This window comes from Meles meles, chromosome 12, assembly GCF_922984935.1.
Source record: "Meles meles chromosome 12, mMelMel3.1 paternal haplotype, whole genome shotgun sequence".
NCBI classification, from domain to species: domain Eukaryota; kingdom Metazoa; phylum Chordata; class Mammalia; order Carnivora; family Mustelidae; genus Meles; species Meles meles.
The window spans coordinates 14,309,446-14,330,169 of record NC_060077.1 but is presented as its reverse complement, the minus strand read 5'-3'; the positions used below and the strand labels follow the sequence as shown (position 1 = coordinate 14,330,169).

General features: G+C 41.6%; 1 protein-coding gene across 12 annotated transcripts in view; it reads right to left on the bottom strand.

Annotated features, from left to right (window-relative positions):
- Positions 1-20,724, bottom strand: part of CCDC62 (coiled-coil domain containing 62) — a 42,009-nt gene that overhangs the window by 4,019 nt on the left and 17,266 nt on the right. For 7 of the 12 annotated variants that reach the window (XR_006821089.1, XM_046025747.1, XM_046025748.1 and 4 more), the window contains 5 exons: positions 18,694-18,782; positions 18,243-18,358; positions 15,036-15,758; positions 11,609-11,765; positions 6,887-7,012 (listed from right to left, as the gene is read on the bottom strand). Coding sequence is in view for 11 of the 12 variants with exons in the window: in XM_046025747.1 (XP_045881703.1) it covers positions 6,887-7,012; positions 11,609-11,765; positions 15,036-15,758; positions 18,243-18,358; positions 18,694-18,782 (1,211 nt within the window). In the remaining variant the exon portion in view is untranslated. Of the gene's footprint in view, positions 1-6,886; positions 7,013-10,377; positions 10,422-11,608; positions 11,766-15,035; positions 15,759-18,242; positions 18,359-18,693; positions 18,783-20,724 lie in introns of those variants that run through there. The other 5 variants (XM_046025750.1, XM_046025754.1, XM_046025751.1 and 2 more) reach the window with 4 other exon arrangements.

Genomic DNA, 20,724 nt, shown 5'->3' with positions numbered 1-20,724 from the left:
AGTAAGCAGTGCTAAGTTCCCCACCAGAAGGTTTGGATCACTTTTTGCACCTCCAGCGATGTCTAAGATCGCGTTGCGGAAAAAGGCTTTGAAATAAGACCCTTGTTCTCAGCCCCAGATGGCAAAAAAGGGTGAGGCAGACAGGCCTCTCAGAACCTTATCCTGCTTCCCTATCGCAAAAATTAAGGATTTTTAACAAATTATTTGCTTTTTCCTGTAACTAGCTATACCCAACTCACAGGACCGAGGGAGGGAGCTATAAAACATGTCGCCAAGTAGATTTCTTTGTTTTGTTTTTTGAAAGATTTTATTTATTTGAGAGACAGAGAATGTGTGAGCCCGAGCAGGGAGGGGCAGGAGGAGGAGGAGAAGCAAACTCCTCACCAGGCAGGGAGTCTGACGCAGGGTTCTATCCCAGGACCCTGGCTGGGATCATGACCTCAGGCAAAGGCAGAGAGACACTTAACCAACTGAGCCACCCAGACACTTCTAGATTTCTGTTAATTGAATTGTTTTTACAACATTTCCAGAATTAGTTAATAATCTTCTGGAAGGGGTGCCTGGGTGGCTCAGTGGGTTAAAGCCTCTGCTGTTGGCTCAGGTCATGATCCCAGGGTCCTGGGATGGAGCCCCACATCGGGCTCTCTGCTCAGCAGGGAGCCTGCCTCCCCCCTCTCTCTGCCTGCCTCTCTGCCTACTTGTGCTCTCTATCAAATAAATAAATAAAATCTTTAAAAAATAGTAACAATCTTCTGGAAAATTTATTACCTCTGCAGCCAATATTTTTTCCAACAAATTCCAGATGATAATCTGATTCTGGTTGTGGGATGTTAAGTAAGAGATTTCATCACTCTTCCTCACCCATAAGGTGAAAGGTTGAGATTGTGTACCTCTTCTGGGTCTTTCTAGCTCAAAAATTCTCTTAAACCAAGTTGTCATCAACGTTAACAGCTCGAGCATGTTTTCAGTCTATAGCTGAGGGTACTGTTTTATCTTTTTCTTGTTCTTCCTATTCATGTCCATCGCATGACATGCGATCTCCGTTTACTGGGCAATCTCCGGACCAGGTACAGTGTATGCTACAACTGGGGGGGGCAGGGTGAGGAAGAGGGGCTCCTGAAGGGGCTCACAGAGGAGAGGGAGACAAGCATGTAACCTACGACGCACTGTGACCTGCACGCTCCTGGAGACACATACGCAGAAACACACAGCCATGCCGTGAGAACAGAAGTGAAGGAGATCTCAGATTTTATCTCAGATAGGAATTTAACATAAAATCCCACAGAAGAGGGTAAGAGCCTGAGGCTGTGAGAATGAATAGGAGTCTGTCCAGGAGATCATGCCGAAGGACCCTCAGTTCTGCTGGAACACTTGTTTTGAAAATATAAAGTTGTTCTGACACAGCCGATACATTACGGAACTATTTGGGCATAATGTGAAGTTTGCATTTATTTACATGCAACTTTGTCCATGAGAAACACTAGGTAACCCGTACCCAGCTGCACCGAGCCATGGCATGCAAGAATACATACACCCACCCGCACCCCTCAAACATCCGCTGGTCCCCTCGGCTTCCCCAGTGTGCTATAAGCCACCCCCATTCACATCGGCGTCCGGTTACCTCCCTGCCACTTCCCAGTGAATCACAAGCTGCCATTTCCCGGATACCTAAAGTGCCATATTTATTGCAATATTTATGTAGTTCTTAACCACCTAGCAGGTATAAAAACGCCTACCATTTTGATTACATTCCTATCCTTTAAAAAAAAAAAATGTATCACTGGCAAAGCGTTTGAGTGTTACGCTCCTAATCCCATTTTTCCTGTAAGCCTGTGAGGTTTTTATTACAAAATTTTATTTTGTAATAAATCGTATTTAGGAATCCATAAGTTGTATTTACAGAGGTAATGTGGTTATCAAAATATGAAACAAGGCTGTGATATAATAATATGCACTTTTAAAAAAGTTTCATTTAAGTAATCTCTATACCCCATGAGGGGCTCGAACTCATGACCCCAAGAACAAGAGTCACACACTCCATGGACTAAGCCAACCAAGTGCCCTTTGCACTCCCCCCCCACTTTTATTAGATTTTATTTATTTGAGAGAGAGAGAGAGAGAGAGAGAGAGTGACAGAGAGCATGAGCAAGGGGGAGAGGGAGAAGCAGGCTCCCCGCTGAGCAGGGACCCAGACGCCGGACTTGATCTCGAGACCCTGGGATCATGATCCGAGCCAAAGGCAGACAGATGCTTAACTGACTGAGCCACCCAGGCACACCGTACTCTTTTCTTCTTTTTTTAAGAGATTTTATTTATTTATTTGCGAGACAGAGACAGAGAGAGTGAGCATGAGCTGGGGGAGCGGCAGAAGGGGAAGCAGGCTCCCGCCAAGCAGGGAGCCTGACACCGGGCTCCATCCCAAGAGCCTGAGATCATGACCTGAACTGAAGGCAGACGCTTAACCAACTGAGCCACCCAGGCATCCCTGTACTCTTCCTTATTAAAGCATTAAATAATAAGATCTAGCAGCAGGTCTACTATTCTATAATTCTGAGGTCATGGTAAGTTCTAAAGGGTATTTCAAGATATCTGCAATAACTATAATGTGATATGAAACTATGTGTGATCTCTACTAGGGACAAAGTCATAGGTTTTACATACTCCTATGGCTTGTTTTCTATATTCATAATTAAAGTAAATGCTAAATTTCAACTAGAAGTTAATTAAAATAAGCTTATGTGTAATTTCTATTCCCATCAAAGTTTATGGATCCCCTGAATTCTATTCAATAAACTGATTAAAAATCTCAGCCCAACAAATCCATAGAGAATAAAAGTAGATTAATAGTTGCCAGGGGCTAAGGGAGAGGGAATGGGGAGTGACTACTAATAGTTACAGGGTTTCTTTTGGGATGATGAAAATGTTTTAAAATTGGATTAGGGTGACAGTTACACAATTCTGTAAATATACTAAAACCACTGGATTGTACACTTCACATGGAAGAACATTACGTTATGTATATTATATCTCAATAAAGCTGTTTTAAAAAAACCCTTATGAATACTGAAAAACTCTTTCCCAAAGTAAATAAATTGCTTCGCTAATGCTTTTTGTCAAAAGAAAATCTTCCCAGAAAACACCACAAAGTCCACCAGGGTTTCCACTTTGAAAAGCTCACATGGCATAAGTGGCATATTTACTTCAAAAGACACTATTTTGGGGGCCCAAATTATTCTTTGAGGTAATCTTTGAAACTACATTGAAGGTCATGGCCATGAGTGTGTTGATTCTAGGATGGTTAATGTTCTTGGGGAGCCTGGCTGCCTCAGTTGGAGTGTGCAACTCTTTTTTTTTTTTTTTAAGATTTTATTTATTTATTTGACAGACAGAGATCACAAGTAGGCAGAGAGGCAAGCAGAGAGGAGGAAGCAGGCTCCCCGCCGAGCAGAGAGCCTGATGCAGGGCTCGATCCCAGGACCCTGGGATCATGACCTGAGCTGAAGGCAGAGGCTTTAACCCACTGAGCCACCCAGGCGCCCTGGAGTGTGCAGCTCTTGATCTCAAGAGTTGTGAGTTCGAGGGGCGCCTGGGTAGCTCAGTGGGTTAAGCGACTGCCTTCAGCTCAGGTCATGATCCCAGAGTCCTGGGATCGAGTTCCGCATCGGGATCCCTGCTCCTTGGAGAGTCTGCTTCTCCCTCTGACTTTCTCCCCTCTCATGCTCTCTCTCAAATAAATAAAATCTTAAAAAAAAAAAAAAAAGAGTTGTGAGTTCGAGCCCTACATTGGGTGTAGAGATGACTTAAAAATAAAATCTTCAAAAAAAAAAAAAAAGATTAATGTTCTAGTTTCATATCTGTGTCACATGGAAATAGCTCCATGGAACTCTGAATCTAATAAAATACCAGTATGATAGAGAGCTAAACAAGCAATGCCACCAGAGAGCATTTCATCGAACAAGAGAAGGATGTCCGCTCTCAGCACTGATATGCAGGTCTTAGAGCAATAAGGTAAGAAAAAGACAAAGATTATAAAAAGAAATTCTTTATTTACAAATGACATGATTGTCTATGTAGAAAATGCCAAGAATCTACAGAAAACCTACTAGAATAGGTGAATGTAGTTAAGAACAATTTACAAAAGTCAACTGCAATCCTCTATACCATCAACAGACAAGGAGAGAGTGAAATTTAAAGTACCATGTAATAGAATCAGTAAACAAAATAATAGGAAGAAAAGTAACAAAAGATGTACAAGACCCCTATGAACACTACAAAATATGGTTAAGAGAAATGAAGGAAGACCTAAATAAACGGAGATATACTCTGTCCACAAATGTCAATTCTTGGGTACCTGGGTGACTTAGTCGTTGTCTGCCTTTGGCTCAGATCATGATCTCAGGGTCCTGGGATCGAGTCCTGCATTGGGCTCCCTGCTCACTGGGGAGTCTGCTTCTCCCTCTGCCACTCCCCTGCTTGTGCTTTCTCCCTCTCAAATAAGTGAATAAAATCTTTAAAATAATGTCAACTCTTCCCAAAGTTATCTATAAATTCAATGAAATCAGAATATCAGAGTGTATTTTTGTAAAAATTGACAAGTTGGCTCTAAAACGGCTATGGACCCGTAAAAGATCTAGGATAGACAAAGCAATTTTGCAAAAAAGAAGAACAAAGTAGATCACACATACTACTTGATTTCAGGACTTCTTTTTTTAGATTGTTAGCTAATTTTTAAAAAAATTTATTTATTAGACACATAGAGAGAGATCACAAGTAGGCAGAGAGGCAGGCAGAGAGAGAGAGAAGCAGGATCCCCACTGAGCAGAGAGCCCGATGAGGGGCTCGATCCCAGGACCCTCTGAAGGCAGAGGCCCCAACCCACTGAGCCACCCAGGTGCCCCTGTTAGCTAATTTTTAAAAAAGATTTTTATTTATTTATTTGAGATAAAATGGGAGAAAGAGCACAAGCACGGGGAGCAGCAGGCAGAGGGAGAAGCAGGCTCCCCGTGGAGCAGGGAGATGTGGGGTTTGATCCCAGGACTCCGGGATCATGACCTGAGCCGAAGGCAGATGCTCAACTGACTGAGCCACTCAGGCACCCCTGATTTCAGGACTTTCTACAGAGTTTACATAATCAATACAGTGTGGTCTAAGGAGAACAACCAGATCAAGAGAACTGATCAGAGAGTCCAAAAACAGACCCTTGCACATACAGGTAACGGATATTCAACAAAGTTGCCAAAAGTAATTCAACAAAAACAGGACAGTCTTTTCAACAAATGGTGTTGAAACTGGATATCTATGTGAAGCAAAATGAGCCTGATCCTTACTTCATATCATCTGCAAAAATTAAACTGATATGAGCCAAAAACCTAACAGAACTTTAAGACTTTCACACCCTTGGGGTAGATTCCTCAGGATACAAAGAGCACCATCTGAAAAAAATTGATAACTGGAATTCATCAAGATTTTGCCTTTGTGCTCTTCAAAAGACACTTAAGAAAATAAAAAGGCAAACCACAAACTGGGAGAAAATATTCACAATATATCTGACAAGAGACAAAGGCCTGTGTGCAGACTATGTTAAGAACTCTTATAATTCAGTAACAGAGGAAGCAATTCAAATTTAAAATGGGCTCTCTCTCTGCCTACTTGTGATCTCTGTCTGTCAAATAAATAAATAAAATCTTTTTAAAAAATTTAAAAAAAGAAATAAAATGGGAAGGCTTGAACAGACACCTCACAGGAGAAGATATGCAAAGAGCCAATAAGCATGTGAAAAGATGCACATCATCAGATTATCAGGAAAACACAAGTGAAGGGGCAACCAAATGCCACTTCCTGTTTACGAAGACTAAAATCAAGCAGACCGACAAAAGCAAGTGCTGACAAAGATGTGGAGACCCTGGAATGCACATACACTGCCGGAAGGGATGTGAAGCATCCAAAACTCCTTGAAAACCAGTGTGGCAGCTCATTAAAAAGTTAAACATAAAAAAAAAAAAAAAAAAAAAAAAAAGTTAAACATATAGGGCGCCTGGGTGGCTCAGTGGGTTAAAGCCTCTGCCTTTGGCTCAGGTCATGATCCCAGGGTCCTGGGATCGAGCCCCACATCCGGCTCTCTGCTCAGCAGGGAGCCTGCTTCCTCCTCTCTCTCTACTTGCTTCTATGCCTACTTGTGATCTCTGTCTGTCAAATAAATAATATCTTTAAAAAATAAATAAAAATAAAATAAAAATGAAAAAATTAAAAATAAAATAAAAATGAAGGAGAAGAAGAAAAAGGAAGAACTTAAAAGAAGATGGGGAAGGATCTGTCAGTGATTTAGAGAGACTTTATTATTTTTTTCGAGTTTATTTATTTTTTTTTTACTAATCTCTACACCCAATGTGGGGCTCAAATTCATAGCCCTGAGATCAAAAGTTATATGCTCTCTGACTGAGTCAGCCAGGTGCCCCTTAAGAGATACTTTATTGTTTCAGATTTTATTTATTCATTTGAGAGAGAGCAAAGGCTGGGGGGGCAGCACAGAGGAGAGGGAGAAGCAGGTTCCCCACTGAATAGGGAGCAGGTGCCCAACCAACTGAGCCACTAGGTGCCCCGTAATATTCTACTTCCGTATTTGACATTTTCTATAGTAAAATGTATACTTTTTATAGCTCCAAGAATTCGTATTCATGCGCCCAGGCGATCAGAAAGAGGAAGTCTGAGTGCAGTGACATTTGAGTGTGATTGTGCACTCATCTTTGAAACCAGCGTGCTACCTCTCTGCCTCAGAGACACAAAGGAACTTTTCCTTTATGGGATGGATGGGATCCTGACCCGTGATGTATGCCGACGTGGAATATTGAGATACGTAAATGGGGTCAAAAGAAAAATAAGCACATACGTTTCTGGCACTGTTGCTGAGATTCTCGGAGCTGATGGGGAGCAGAGTACTCAGCTCCAGGTCCGTAACCATCTGGCGAGACTCTGCCAGCAAACGCTGAAGCTTACTTGTGGGCGAAAAGTCATCCTGGGAAGACAACACAACATAAGCATTCAAGGAATCAGGAAGCATTTTTAAATGTTTATGGTTATAAGCACAATGTTATAAACACAAATGTTAACTTGCCATTAATTTTCTCTGACTTTAGGCATTACATATCAAAGCAGGACATTAAGTACTAGAATAACCAAATTCCATTTATTTCTTAGAACCTACTTAGCTAGGGGCACGTGGGTGGCTCAGTCGGTTAACCATCTGACTCTTGGTTTTGGCTCAGGTCCTGATCTCAGGGTCATGAGATCAAGCCCCAGGTCAGGCTCTCCACTCAGTGTGGAGTCTGCTTCAGTCTCTTTTTCCCTCTCTCAGCTGAGTGGACTCTCTTTCTAACAAATAAATCTTTAGAAAAAAAAAGGGCCTATTTGGCTAAATAATTTGATTTCAACAGAACCTACAACTAATTAAGTAACATCCATGTGATAAAAAGAATTGTAGGCTAGGGCACCCGGCTGCCTCAGTAGGTAGAACATTTGACTCTTGATCTTGGGGTTGTGAGTTCGAGCCCCACACTGGGTGTAAAGATTAAAGATAAATATCTTTTTTTTTTTTTTAAAACCAGGTAGAATCCATATTTTTTTTAAAAGATTTTATTCATTTATTTGACAGAGAGAAAGAGCACAAGTAGCAGAGAGGCAGGCAGAGAGGGAGGGGGAAGCAGGCTCCCTGCAGAACAGAGAGCCTGATGTGGGGCTCAATCCCAGGACCCTGGGATCATGACCAGAGCCGAAGGCAGATGCTTAACCGACTGAGCCACCCAGGTGCCCCTAAAGATAAAAATCTTAAAAAAAAAAAAAAAAAGAATCCTAGGCATTGTTTAGCTCTCTTACATCAATTTTCTAAAGCCATAATTAGCTTGCTAATTAGTGTTAGCCAAAATATTGCAAAATGTAGCTTTGACACTAAAAGCTTGTAAGCTTTTTAAAATAAGTGGATATGTGCCTTAGTTTGTTCTCATTTAATTTTCAAGTTTGGCATCTGAAGTTTTAGCATGACAGCCACTCTCCAAAGTACTTAGACAATTTTTTTCACTAAGGAAAGTTGATTCTGGGTGCCTGGGTGGCTCAGTCGGTTAGACATCTGCCTTCAGCTCAGGTCATGATTCTGGAGTCCGGGATCAAGCCCCATGTCGGGCTCCCTGCTCAGCGGGGAATCTGCTTCTCCCTCACCCTCTGCTCCTTCTCTTTCTCACACTCTCCCTCTCAAATACATAAATAAAATCTTAAAAAAAAAATAAACTTAAGGAAAGTTAACTCTAGGGGTTCCTGGGTAGCTCAGTCAGTTAAGCATCTGACTCTTGATCTCTGCTCAAGTTTTGATTTTGGAGTTGTGAGTTTAAGTCTCACATCAGGCTCCACGCTGGGTGTGGAGCCTACTTAAAAAAAAAGTTAATTCTAATTTTCCAGGAACAAAGATGATCACTACTGACCTGAATCTAGAAGATCTCTGTGTCTGCACAGGTGTATACACACACACCTAAATATATATGTATATATGGACAACATAAGCATGCAATGTCATATACTGCTTCAGGAAAATAGGTATTAACATTGAAAAAAGGGTCTCATTAGAGCTAAAAAGGATAGTAGCAAATACCTGAAACCATACCCACAATGAAAGGTATTCTATTCATCAAAGCCTATGCTCCTTAGGAATTCTGGCCTCTGAATCCCTCCTCTCATTCCCAGGCAACACTGATCTGTTTTCTGTCATCAGTGACTAGTTTGCATTTTCTGGAATTTTATATAAATGCATTCATCCTTTTGTCTGTCTGGCATCTTTCACTCAGCATAATTATCTTGAGATTCACCCATGTTACGCATGCATAAGTAGTTTATTCTTTTTTGTTCCTGAGAAGTACTCCATCGCATGGATACACCACAGTTTGTCTCTTTAACTAATGATGTGTATTAGGTTTTTTTTTTTTTAAGATTTTATTTATTTATTTGACAGAGAGAGACACAGCGAGATGGAGCACAAGCAGGGAAAGTGGGAGAGGGAGGAGCAGGCTCCCCACTGAGCAGAGAGCCCGATGTGGGGCTCGATCCCAGGACCCTGGGATCATGACCTGAGCCGAAGGCAGTTGCTCAACCAACTGAGCCATCCAGGAGCCCCTTGTTTCCAGTTTTTAGCTAATACAAATAAAGCTGCTTAAATATTCACATGCAAGTCCCCGTGTGGCCATGTTTCCATTCCTCTAGCAGTGGAATAGTTGGGTCATATGGCAGGTGTATATTTAACTTTTTAAGCAACTACCAAAGTGCTTCCCCAAATGAATTTCCCTCCCACCAGTGAATGAAAGTCCGTGTTGCTCCAGATTCTAGGTAACACTTGGTAAAATCAATTTTTAACAAAAAGAACACTCATCAGATACCTGTTAGGGGCCAGGCCCTGTAGAATAACATTTAGGTAACATTTAGGTGTAATGTTACTATTGCATATCGGCACGTAAGAAACTGAGGCTCAAAGAAAGTAAATAATTTTACTTAGGTCATTGAGCTAAGACAAAGCAAGACAAGGATTTGAACTCAGATCAGTTTCAAAGCACATCATCCTCCCTCAAAAAACACCAAAAGTAATTAAGTTCACTTGAACTTATTTTCTGTGAAAGGGCTGCAGTGAAGGTCCCATTTATGGCGAAGACCCTGACTGGCTCATCCGTAACAGTGACAAATAGTAACAACCTCACCGACCATCAGGAGGAGTTTATTCAGATCAAGGGACTACATGTCAATCAACAATCAAAATGGAGAGACTAAGCCTTCAAGTACTGGCATGGATAAATACCATAAAATAGTCACAAAGCTGGAAAAAATCACATTGCAAAAGGATAGAAATAGTATTTTACCATTTATGTATGTTTTATTTTATTTTAAAGATTTTATTTATTTTTTTGACAGATCACAAGTAGGCAGAGAGGCAGGCAGAGAGAGAGATGGGGAAGCAGGCTCCCTGCTGAGCAGAGAGCCCGATGCGGGGCTTGATCCTAGGACCCTGAGATCATGACCTGAGCTAAGGACAGAAGCTTTAACCCACTGAACCACTCAGGCGCCCCCATTTTATTTTATTTTAAAGATTTTATTTATTTGATAGAGAGAGAGCATAAGCAGGGGAAACAGCAGAGGGAGAGGCAGGCTCCTCACTGAACAAGGAGGCTGACAATGCAGGACTCGATCCCAGGACCCTGAGATCCTGACGTGAGCCCGAGGCAGATGCTTAACCAACTGAGACACCCAGGCACCCTTATTTTAATTTATTTTGAATTTATTTATTTGAAAGAGAGCAGGGGGAGGGGCAGAAGGAAGAATTTCAAGTAGACTCCCCGCTGAGTGTGGGGCTCAATCCCAGAACACCAAGATCACGATCTGAGCCGAGATCTGAGCTGAAATCAAGAATAGAAGGCTTAATCAAATGAGCTACCCAGGTGTCCCCACTGGTGTACATTTTAAACACAAAACAACATCATATAGTACTTAAATATGCTTCTATGTAGTAAAAGTATAAGAACAAGTATAAATGCAACTTTAGGATGGTGATTAACTGGTGGGGGGACGGGGCAGTGGACTCATACTTTATCTACATTTTATTTCTCAAACAAGAAAAATTAAGCAAATATGGCAAAATGTAAGCATGTTAAGTCTGAATGTAGGTGCATATTGCTTGTTACAGCCTTCATTTTTTGCTATGTTTAAAATATATGTGTGTGGGATGCCTGATTGGCTCAGTCAGTTAAGCCTCTGCCTCTGGCTCAAGCAATGATTCCAGGGTCCTGGGATCGAGCCCCACATCAGGCTCCCTGCTCAGTGGGAGCCTGCTTCCCCTCTGCCTGCCACTCCCCCTGTTTGTTCTCTCTCTCTCTCACAAAAATCTTAAAAATATATATATATAAAATAAAATAAGGTACAATAAAAATATATGTGTATGTATATATATGTATCTACCAATCACCTGGACGGCCTGAGGGACATTTTTTTTTTTTAAAGATTTTATTTTTTAGGCAGAGAGAGAGAGGAGGAAGCAGGCTCCCCGCCAAGGAGAGAGCCCGATGTGGGGCTCGATCCCAGGACCCTGGGATTATGACCTGAGCCGAAGGCAGAGGCTTTAACCCCTGAGCCACCCAGGGGCCCCTGAGGGACATTTTAACTAGACTTGTAATCTATAGGATAATATTTTAAGGCAACTCTGACTTTGGTTAAATGATATCATTAAAATCCCATAATTAGGGGCGCCTGGGTGGCTCAGTGGATTAAGCCGCTGCCTTCGGCTCAGGTCATGATCTCGGGGTCCTGGGATCGAGCCCCGCATCGGGCTCTCTGCTCTGCAAGGAGCCTGCTTCCTCCTTTCTCTCTGCCTGCCTCTCTGCCTACTTCTGGTCTCTCTCTCTATCAAATAAATAAAAACAAAATCTTTAAAAAAAAAAAAAAATCCCATAATTAAAAAACAACAACAACAAAACTGAAGAATGACCAAAATTAAGCACACTAAAAAGCAGTACTACAGAAGAATTAAAAGTCTGTTGGGGAGGAGTTTTGCTTGAATAAACTGGGTATTTCTAAGCAAAATACAAACCTTGTCACTGGACGATGGTGCCTCTTTGTTGAATAACAAAATCTTAGGTGAGTTCTTTGCGTCTGAAGAGGGCTCTGTCTCTATCAATTTCTCATCCTCTCTAGGGGCAGACTTTGAAGAACCCAAACAGTGGGAATGCTGGATGGCAATTAGCTCACTATAAATAATAAAACCAAACAGAAACAGATAGCTTAAAATAGTATCAGACATATACCACCAATACTCTTATACTTAAAAGTATCAAGAGGACCCCCCAAAAAAAAAAAAGTTTTTTTTTTCTTTTTAATGAAGAAGCTCAAGTCTGAGTAGAACATTATAGATTTGGGGCACCTGGGTGGCTCAGTGGGTTAAACCTCTGCCTTTGGCCTGGGTCATGATCTCAGGGTCCTGGGATCGAGCCCCGCATCAGGCTCTCTGCTCCTCGGGGAGCCTGCTTCCTCCTCTCTCCCTGCTTGCCTCTCTGCCTACTTGTGATCTCTCTCTCTCTGTGAAATAAATGAATAATATCTTAAAAAAAAAAAAAAAGAAGAACATTATAGATTTGAATAGAACACTTGAGTAGAATGGTATAAATCAATGCATATGCTGTGCAGTAAGAATTAAATCAGAATTCTTTTAATTTTAATTTTATTATTTTTTTTTAAGATTTTTAAAATCTATTTGACTCACAGAGAAAGATCACAAGTAGGCAGAGAGGCAGGCAGGGAGAGAGGAGGAAGCAGTCTCCCTGCTGAGCAGAGAGCCTGATGATGCCATGCGGGGCTTGATCCCAGGACCCTGAGATCACGACCTGAGCCAAAGGCAGAGGCCCAACCCACTGAGCCACCCAGGCGCCCCATAAATCAGAATTCTTAGTTGAAAGGTTAACAACAGAACAGATAATTTCCCTCCCACTTCCCAAAGCAAGAAAACAAAAAAGAAGTTCCAAGGGACAGGAGCATCTAAAAGGGAGGGAAAAAAATTAACATAGGTTAAACTTGGTTGTTTTTTTTAAAGATTTTATTTATTTATTTGACAGACAGAGATCACAATTAGGCAGAGAGGCAGGCAAAAAGAGAGAAAGGAGGAAGGAGGCTCCCCGCTGAGCAGAGAGCCTGATGTAGGGCTCAATCCCAGGACCCTGGGATCATGACCTGAGCCGAAGGCAGAGGCTTTAACCCACTGAGCCACCCAGGTGCCCCAACATAGGTTAAACTTGTAAAAATTTGGGGTTTTTGGTTTGTGAAGTTGATTTTTATTAATGCTTTGAAAAAGTCCTTTTGTGAAAGTAGAACAGCACTGTCAGCTACTAATTCTCCTATGGGTCCTCAGTAGTAGAGAACGCACACAGCCAAGCTTCTGGTGTGTTCTTTAAAGGTGGGCTCAGAGCGCAATGACCTGCAAAGGCTGTTCTGGAACAGACCAGAAGCACTGGAGCCACTTCCTCCCATGTTCCCTGGAACCAAAGGAGAACAGGCTGCCGCGGCTTCTCCCTCTACAGCTAAACCCCTATCTGTCCAACAGAATGGTGGTCTGATAATAGAGCAGGTACACAATAAGTTCTTATAATCTAAGGAAAACTAGGAAAACACAATTATCTTTTCTATTTAATCACGTATTTGTCATGTGATGTCTTGGCATGTGCCTTTGCTGGCAGCACAGGTTGCTTGGACTATTTTGAGCCAGGGAGGTCCAAAGGGTCTTGAAACAAAACTCCAAATTTAAATTTGAACTTGTTTCACATGTTAAATTTAATATATGTCTACTAGTCTTTTAAAACTCCTATAAACTGTTCCCTTAATATATGCATGTTCAGTAGCGAACAATGTGCAGTTGTGCCCTATTCCTATTGTTTAAAGAAAATCTTTAAAAAACAAATATGAGGGGCGCCTGGGTGGCTCACTGGCTTAAGCCTCTGCCTTCCGCTCAGGTCACGGTCTCAGGGTCCTGGGATTAAGTCCCATGCATCCAGCTCCCTGCTCAGCAGGAAGCCCGCTTCCCCCTCTCTCTGCCTGCCTCTCTGTCTACTTGTGATCTCTCTGTCAAATAAATAAATAAAATCTTTAAAAAATTAAAATTAGGGGCGCCTGGGTGGTTCAGTGGATTAGGCCACTGCCTTCGGCTCAGGTCATGATCCCAGGGTCCTGGGATCGAGCCCCGCATTGGGCTCTCTGCTCTGCAGGGAGCCTGCTTCCTCCTCTCTCTCTGCCTGCCTCTCTGCCTACTTGTGATCTCTCTCTCTGTCAAATAAATAAATAAAATCTTTAAAAAAAATAAATAAAAAAATAAAAAATTAAAATTAAATTTAAAAAATTAAAAAACAAATATGAACAGATAACATTTAGTGGGACAACTTTTTTTTTTAACTTCACAACTGATAGAATAATATCTGTATGATTTTTAAATGACTCAGGCTTCTCAAAGGGCCAAAGAAAAATCCAAACGATGAAAATATCAGAAAGAAATTTTCATCATCAAGTCCTAGGATAGTCGGTGTGAGGATTAAAATAGGTTCTCAATATAGCAACTTTGTCCTTTCTGGAATTGAAGATCGAAGAGCTAGGTTTTATTTAAAAATAGCAGACATTATTACAGCGCCCCTCCACCACAAGATTCAGCAATTCTAACAGTAAGAGGAGTCCGAATAACGCAGCCTACGCTAATAGCTAATCCATTTTCTTCTCTTAAAAAAAACTACTAACTTTTACCAACTTTTTACATACAAATATTCTTTTTCTTGCATGATTTTTTTTTAAAGATTTTTATTTATTTATTTGATAGAGAGAGAGATCACAAGTAGGCAGAGAGGCAGGCAGAGAGAGGGGAGAAGCAGGCTCCCTGCTGAGCTGGGAGCCTGATGCAGGGCTCGATCCCAGGACCCTGAGATCATGACCTGGTCTAAAGGCAGAGGCTTAACCCACTGAGCCACCCAGGTGCCCCGCATGATTTTAAAAAATAATAAAATTTGGGAAACTTAAAGGGAACAGGAAGGCAGAAGCAGTTGGACATTTAAATGTGCAGTTGGGTGGGGGGCGGTGCTGGGGAGGCTCCCGGCAAAGTTCTTATCTGGGGTCTAGGGACTGTGATCTCTGCATGGAAAGCTTATCGATTCACACACATCCAGGGCTGAGGAATGCCCCAGAGCAGCATTCTACTCTGTAAAGTAGCCCCAATGTTAGTTTTGTTTTTTTTTTAAACAACATATTTACCCAATTCATAACAACCGGCTTTTTTTCAAACAAAACCTTTGCCTCAGAAGCTGTTCTAGATACAAACTCTTCACAATGGAAAACTCAACAGCTTCAGTGCTGATGAAGAGAGTAATGGGTCCCTCCTACACGACTTGTGTCTACAAATGCTGCTTTCCGTTGAGCAGTGAGCAGGCAGACCGACCGGAGCCCCGTCCACTGCCCAGCACTGGCGGTGCCCAGTAAAAAACGTCACTAACCTCGTGGCAGAGTTGTACTTCCTCCCACCGGCACTTTCTGAACAAGTACACACAGATTTGTGGCGAACAATCCTTTGCACTTTAGAAGGCTTGAAAATGCTCATCCACTCCATGTCAGACATGGGGCCTGGGGCTTCAATGATGAAGTTACTCGGGTGGCAGCACTTGGATTCATACATGTCACTCTCCCCCAGGCAGGTCTCATTTTCATGGCAACAGGAGACTCCAGACCTTTCTATGTCATCTTGACTTTCAACATCCGGCTTTTCTGGCTGTCTGGAACCGGAGCAGCTGGCCAGGCCCAGGTACACGTTGACATCATGCCACTGTCTCTCATCAGATGACGTGGATGTTTCGGAGAGTTGTTTCTCTTCATTCTGAATCCCGATCCCATTACCTTTTGGTGACTTTGTGTGGATCTTGCACAATCTACTCTGGTTTTCCGGTTCGATCTGCATTTTTCCTCCCAGAGACCAAGACTTTTGCTTCTCCAGTAAGTCTTTTGTAAACAGAGATGAGATAGCAAATACATTTTTTTCCCCAAACGAAGGATTACCCTGTCGCTTCTTCTCTTTGCACATATCACAGGGGCTCCTGTCTGACCGATTTTGTGGGAACGTGGTCTCAAATTTTGCATCTTTAACCAATGATCTCTGATTTTTCTCCCTCTTGATGTCGACTTTTGGGCGGTGATTCTCAAGGTCTGACAAACACATGTCTCTGCTATGGTGGCGTTACAAAAAACGGAAGTTGTAAGATACACTTGATACTGTCACTCCAGATACTTTACCCAAAGTATTTACTCATTCACTAAGCTAAATCCTATCAAGACCCATTTGTCTGAAATGAAAACATAAGGGAGAACGTGGATTCTTTCTGAAGTCTCTCTGACCACAAGCCCACATGCTCACTTTGCCCTCCCTGTCCTCAACTCCCACCATGCTTACTGTCCACACCACAGTCCTCGTTTTACTGTGTGTATCATCTACTTAATCATGAAGCGAACTTCCTATCAGAACTACATCGCTGGCTAACTTTCATGTCCTGTCTTTTCAACAGACTACTTGGTTTCTTAATATGTGGAGGCATTTTAATCCTCCTGGCACTTTAGGATAGCCTTTCACAAACATTAAGTGTTCTGTAAATACTTGTCGACTGATCTGTTCCCTTCATAATTCTATTAGTTTCACAGTAAACAGAGGTAAAGCCGGGATTGAAAGGGGACAGAGATTCAAGGGACAGAGACACAGTGGAAAGTGCCAAATATGTCTACCATACAGCACTCACGACCATCCCAATTACCTGCTAGATATTTACATGGCAACATACTGAAAACTGGTTTAAAGTAAGAATAACAGGTGTGCATAAAAAGAAAATTAAGAATATATACAAACATGATAAACCCTTTCATAAACTGTCCTCATGTCCCTTTTTTTTTTTTTTTAAGATTTTATTTATTTGACAGAGAGAAATCACAAGAGAGGCAGGCAGAGAGAGAGGAAGGGAAGCAGGCTCTCCGCTGAGCAGAGAGCCCGATGCGGGACTCGATCCCAGGATCCCGAGATCATGACCTGAGCCGAAGGCAGCGGCTTAACCCACTGAGCCACCCAGGCGCCCCCTCATGTCCCATGTATTCTGTATTCAGGCATTCAAATCTGGAGAGTTCTGAACCCTTGAAAACTCAACCCCCAGCTCCTGAAAGGGCACAGGTCATTTCACATTCTTTTTTTTTTTTTTTTAAGATTTTATTTATGTATTTGACAAACAGAGATCACAAGTAGGCAGAGCAGCAGGCAGAGAGAGAGAGAGGGAAGCAGGCTCCCCACTGAGCAGAGAGCCCAATGTGGGGCTCGATCCCAGGACCCTGGGATCACCACCTGAGCCGAAGGCAGAGGCTTAACCCACTGAGCCACCCAGGCGCCCCTCATTTCACACTTTTAAAGAACAACCTCGCTTGCCTAGCCCAAGGGCCTCTCAGGGGCAACAAAGTATAGAGAAGGGAAAAGCTAGTATGGTAGGGGCTTTTGCCTATGAGGGCAGTCTGGGCCTGTGTGGTATGTACCCGCAGCAGCAGCAGCTGGGACACAAAGCTAGAGTGTCAACACCCCCCACAGTCAAAGGCCTGGAAAGAAAAGGAAGCCCCGCACAGCGGTCACACTGCCTGCCTTCCAACGGCTCTTAAAACTACTAGCAGGCAAAGGAGCTGCGGGCAGCCAGCCTTCGTGGTTACATGGTCACACATAGTGGCAGGGAACTTCCCTAATTCCTGCTCCTATTCATGACTTCTTGTCATACTTCTGCTTGGAAAAGTAGACTAAATTTAACTGTGGGACAGTTATACGCCTATTAAATTAAACCACACCGTCCCTGGGGGGGACGCCTGGGTGGCTCAGTGGGTTAAAGCCTCTGCCTTCTGCTCAGATCATGATCCCAGCGCCCTGGGATCGAGCCCCATATCCGGCTCTCTGCTCAGCAGGGAGCCTGCTTCCTCCTCTCTCTCTGCCTGCCTCTCTGCCTACTTGTGATCTCTGTCTGTCAAATAAATAAATAAAATTTAAAAAAAAAATAAATTAAACCACAACTCATATATTTATATTTTATATATATAAATATATACAATATATAAATATATATTAAATAACTATATACAAATATATATAATAAATATTATTATATTTACAGAAACCAATTTAGTTCACACACCGCTCATTATAAGCAAGAAAAGGTGTCTCCTATTAATAAGGAAAACAGGAAAATCCAGCTCAAAGCAAAGATCACCCTTGGCTAGCTGAATTCCTACAGTTATTTATACCATTTGTTGGTGCTATCTCTTAGGCAAGGACCATGTCCTCTGTATATTTTCCCCACTCCCAGCTCAGTGAGTGCTCAACACTAAACTCGGAGTCCTCACGAAGGAGTAAATGAGTCACCTCTGGTTTCTACTTGAGCTCAAAGCCTGTACACAACAGACATACAAATAAGGCTAATGCATTTCTTTTATCAAGAGGCTAAAATCAGGGTCAGGCCTAAAATTCTAAGATCAGGTCTCATTACAACCCAGAATCATAATGACAATTACTAGCTCATATGTATGGATTTCCTACCATATAAGGAATGACAGTAGATACTGGCCCATAGTAAGTACTTAATAGATTGAATGATAAAATAAAATACAAGATCATACTAATAGCATCTTGCTAAGATTACCTGGACTCCAGAACCTTTGATTCCTCCATCTTTGAGTCATATATCTGTATTAATTCCTGAGAATTTTCCACATTAAAATTAAGAAACTGCAGATCACTCTGTTGTTTTACATAAATCTGCCGTAGATATTGATAAATCAATGAGATGTGACAACAAAACTATATTGAGCCAACATTCAAATGCTAAAACAGATCAGTGATGGAGAAATATGCTAAATATGTTTGCTTTTATTTTTCCTACGTTAGCACTCAGATTTGTTAGTGTCACTGGTCTCCCAAACCCTTCATTTCCGAAAGCAAGACCCTATCAGCTATGCTAAATATGACATACCTTTAACGTAGTTAGGGTTCCAAAAGCACAATAAACAAAAACTGACACATACTTTTCCTTATTTGATGTTTGTTTATAAAAGCGTCCCAAATAGTAAGAACAGTGTAATTAGGGAACGTACCTGTCTCAGATTATGGAGTTCTGCGTTTGTGCGTTCTTGCTTTGACTTTGCAATATCAAGTAACTCATCTTTCCTTTTTTCTCTCTCTGCTATTTAAGAATAAATGTTATTAAAATAATTTTCATCAGCCATATCAACACAAATCTCTTCATTTCCAAAAATTTAATGTTCCAGTAACTTGTTTTCCCCTTGTTCCTGAAGTTAAAATTTGCAAAATGCATGGCTGGGAAGAGCTTTTAATCTGTGATTCTAACTAGATCTTTCACCAAATTTGAAAATTTTCACAATATAATTAATGCTGAGTCAAAAAAGGATTCAGAATTGTATCAACTGTATGATCAAATCACAATGTAAGTTCTGTATACACAAACACACAGGAAAAGCCTGAGAGCAAATATACCTAAGTATTTAAAAAAGCTTTTTTTGGATGGGAGGATTAATGACAATTCTTTTCCTCTCTTTTTTTAAGGGGGGGCATGATAAAATACATATTATTTTAATTTTTATTTTTTTTCACATTACATGAGTAACTAATGAATGCATTTTGATTGTAAAACCCAAACAACATACTACCTCTAACAACAGAAAAAAATGAACATTACGAGGAACAAAAAACCAAAATCATGATTTTTACCAGTATGCAAGCCAGTCTGATATAATCTCATAATCAGGCCCTTTCTATATATGTCACTGACCAAAGACCAAAGACAATTTTGTCTATAAAGTGCCGCACAGCAGATAAATTTGCCCAGCACTCCTTTAAAGACTTTCTATTTCTTGAAAACTCTTCACCTGATAGGTAATTAAGATTCTGAGTTCTTTTGAATACACATAGTTACACACTCAATTTTTCTCAGTGCAAAAAGAGAGCAAAGAGAATTTAAAAAAATCTTCATTATTGTGGCGCTTGAGTGGCTCAGTCGTTAAGCATCTGCCTTGGGCTCAGGTCATGATCCCAGGGACCAAGCCAAGCATCGGGCTCCCTGCTTGGCGGGAGGCCTGCTTCTCCCTCTCCCTCTGCCCCTGCTTGTGTTCCCTCTCTCGCTGTGTCTCTCTCTCTGTCAAATAAGTAAGTGAAATCTTTTTTTTTTTTTTTAATCTTCATTCTTTTACAAAGACCATCAACACTTTGCTGAAACACGGACACTCCACTAACTAGAGCTAGGGCACAAGAAAGCCATATTCTAAAAACGACTTCAGGGGTGACTGGGTGGCTCAGTGGGTTAAGCCTCTGCCTTTGGCTCGGGTCATGATTCCAGGACCCTGGGATGGAGCCCCGCATCAGGCTCTCTGCTCGGTAGGGAGCCTGCTTCCTCCTCTCTCTCTCTGCCTGCCTCTCTGCCTACTTGTGATCTCTGTCTGTCAAATAAATAAATAAAATATTTTTATAAATAAACAAATAAATAAAAATAAAAACTGTTTCAGAACTTGGTAAATGAGGGATGCCTGGGTGACTCAGTCAGTTAAGCATCTGCCTTCCGCTTAGGTCCTGATCCTGGGGTCCTGGGATCAAGTCTTTTTCTCCCTCTCCCTCTGCTGTCCCCCAGCTTGTGCTCTCTTGCTACCTCTTTGTCAAATATTTTAAATAAATAAAATCTTAAAAAATAACCCTCTATATGAATAAATTTTAAGTAAATCTGATTCAATCTAAATAAAAATTTATAACTTATATCTATGGTTCTTTCATAAAACTGTTTATATGTTCTTTTTTTCATGGATGAAAAAGCATAAACATTTTTATTATCACTTCACATCCGGACATCGCATAAAACCTTTAAGGACAAAGGCATGCTCTTTGCAACTCCACTAGACTGCTGTTCTGTTTGCCTGCGGTCAGGGGACCAGGCAGAGGAAACTGACAGGGGTCTGTGCAGAGCACCCCCTCTCCCCAGCATGGTTCATGCTCAGCCCTTCCGATGGGGTCTGTAGTATCACCTCGCTTTCAAAGGTAATCCTTGTGCACAAAATCGAAAACATGAAGAGAAGCACGGTGGAAGCCCTGTGGCCAGGTTCAAACTACTCCGTGTTTTC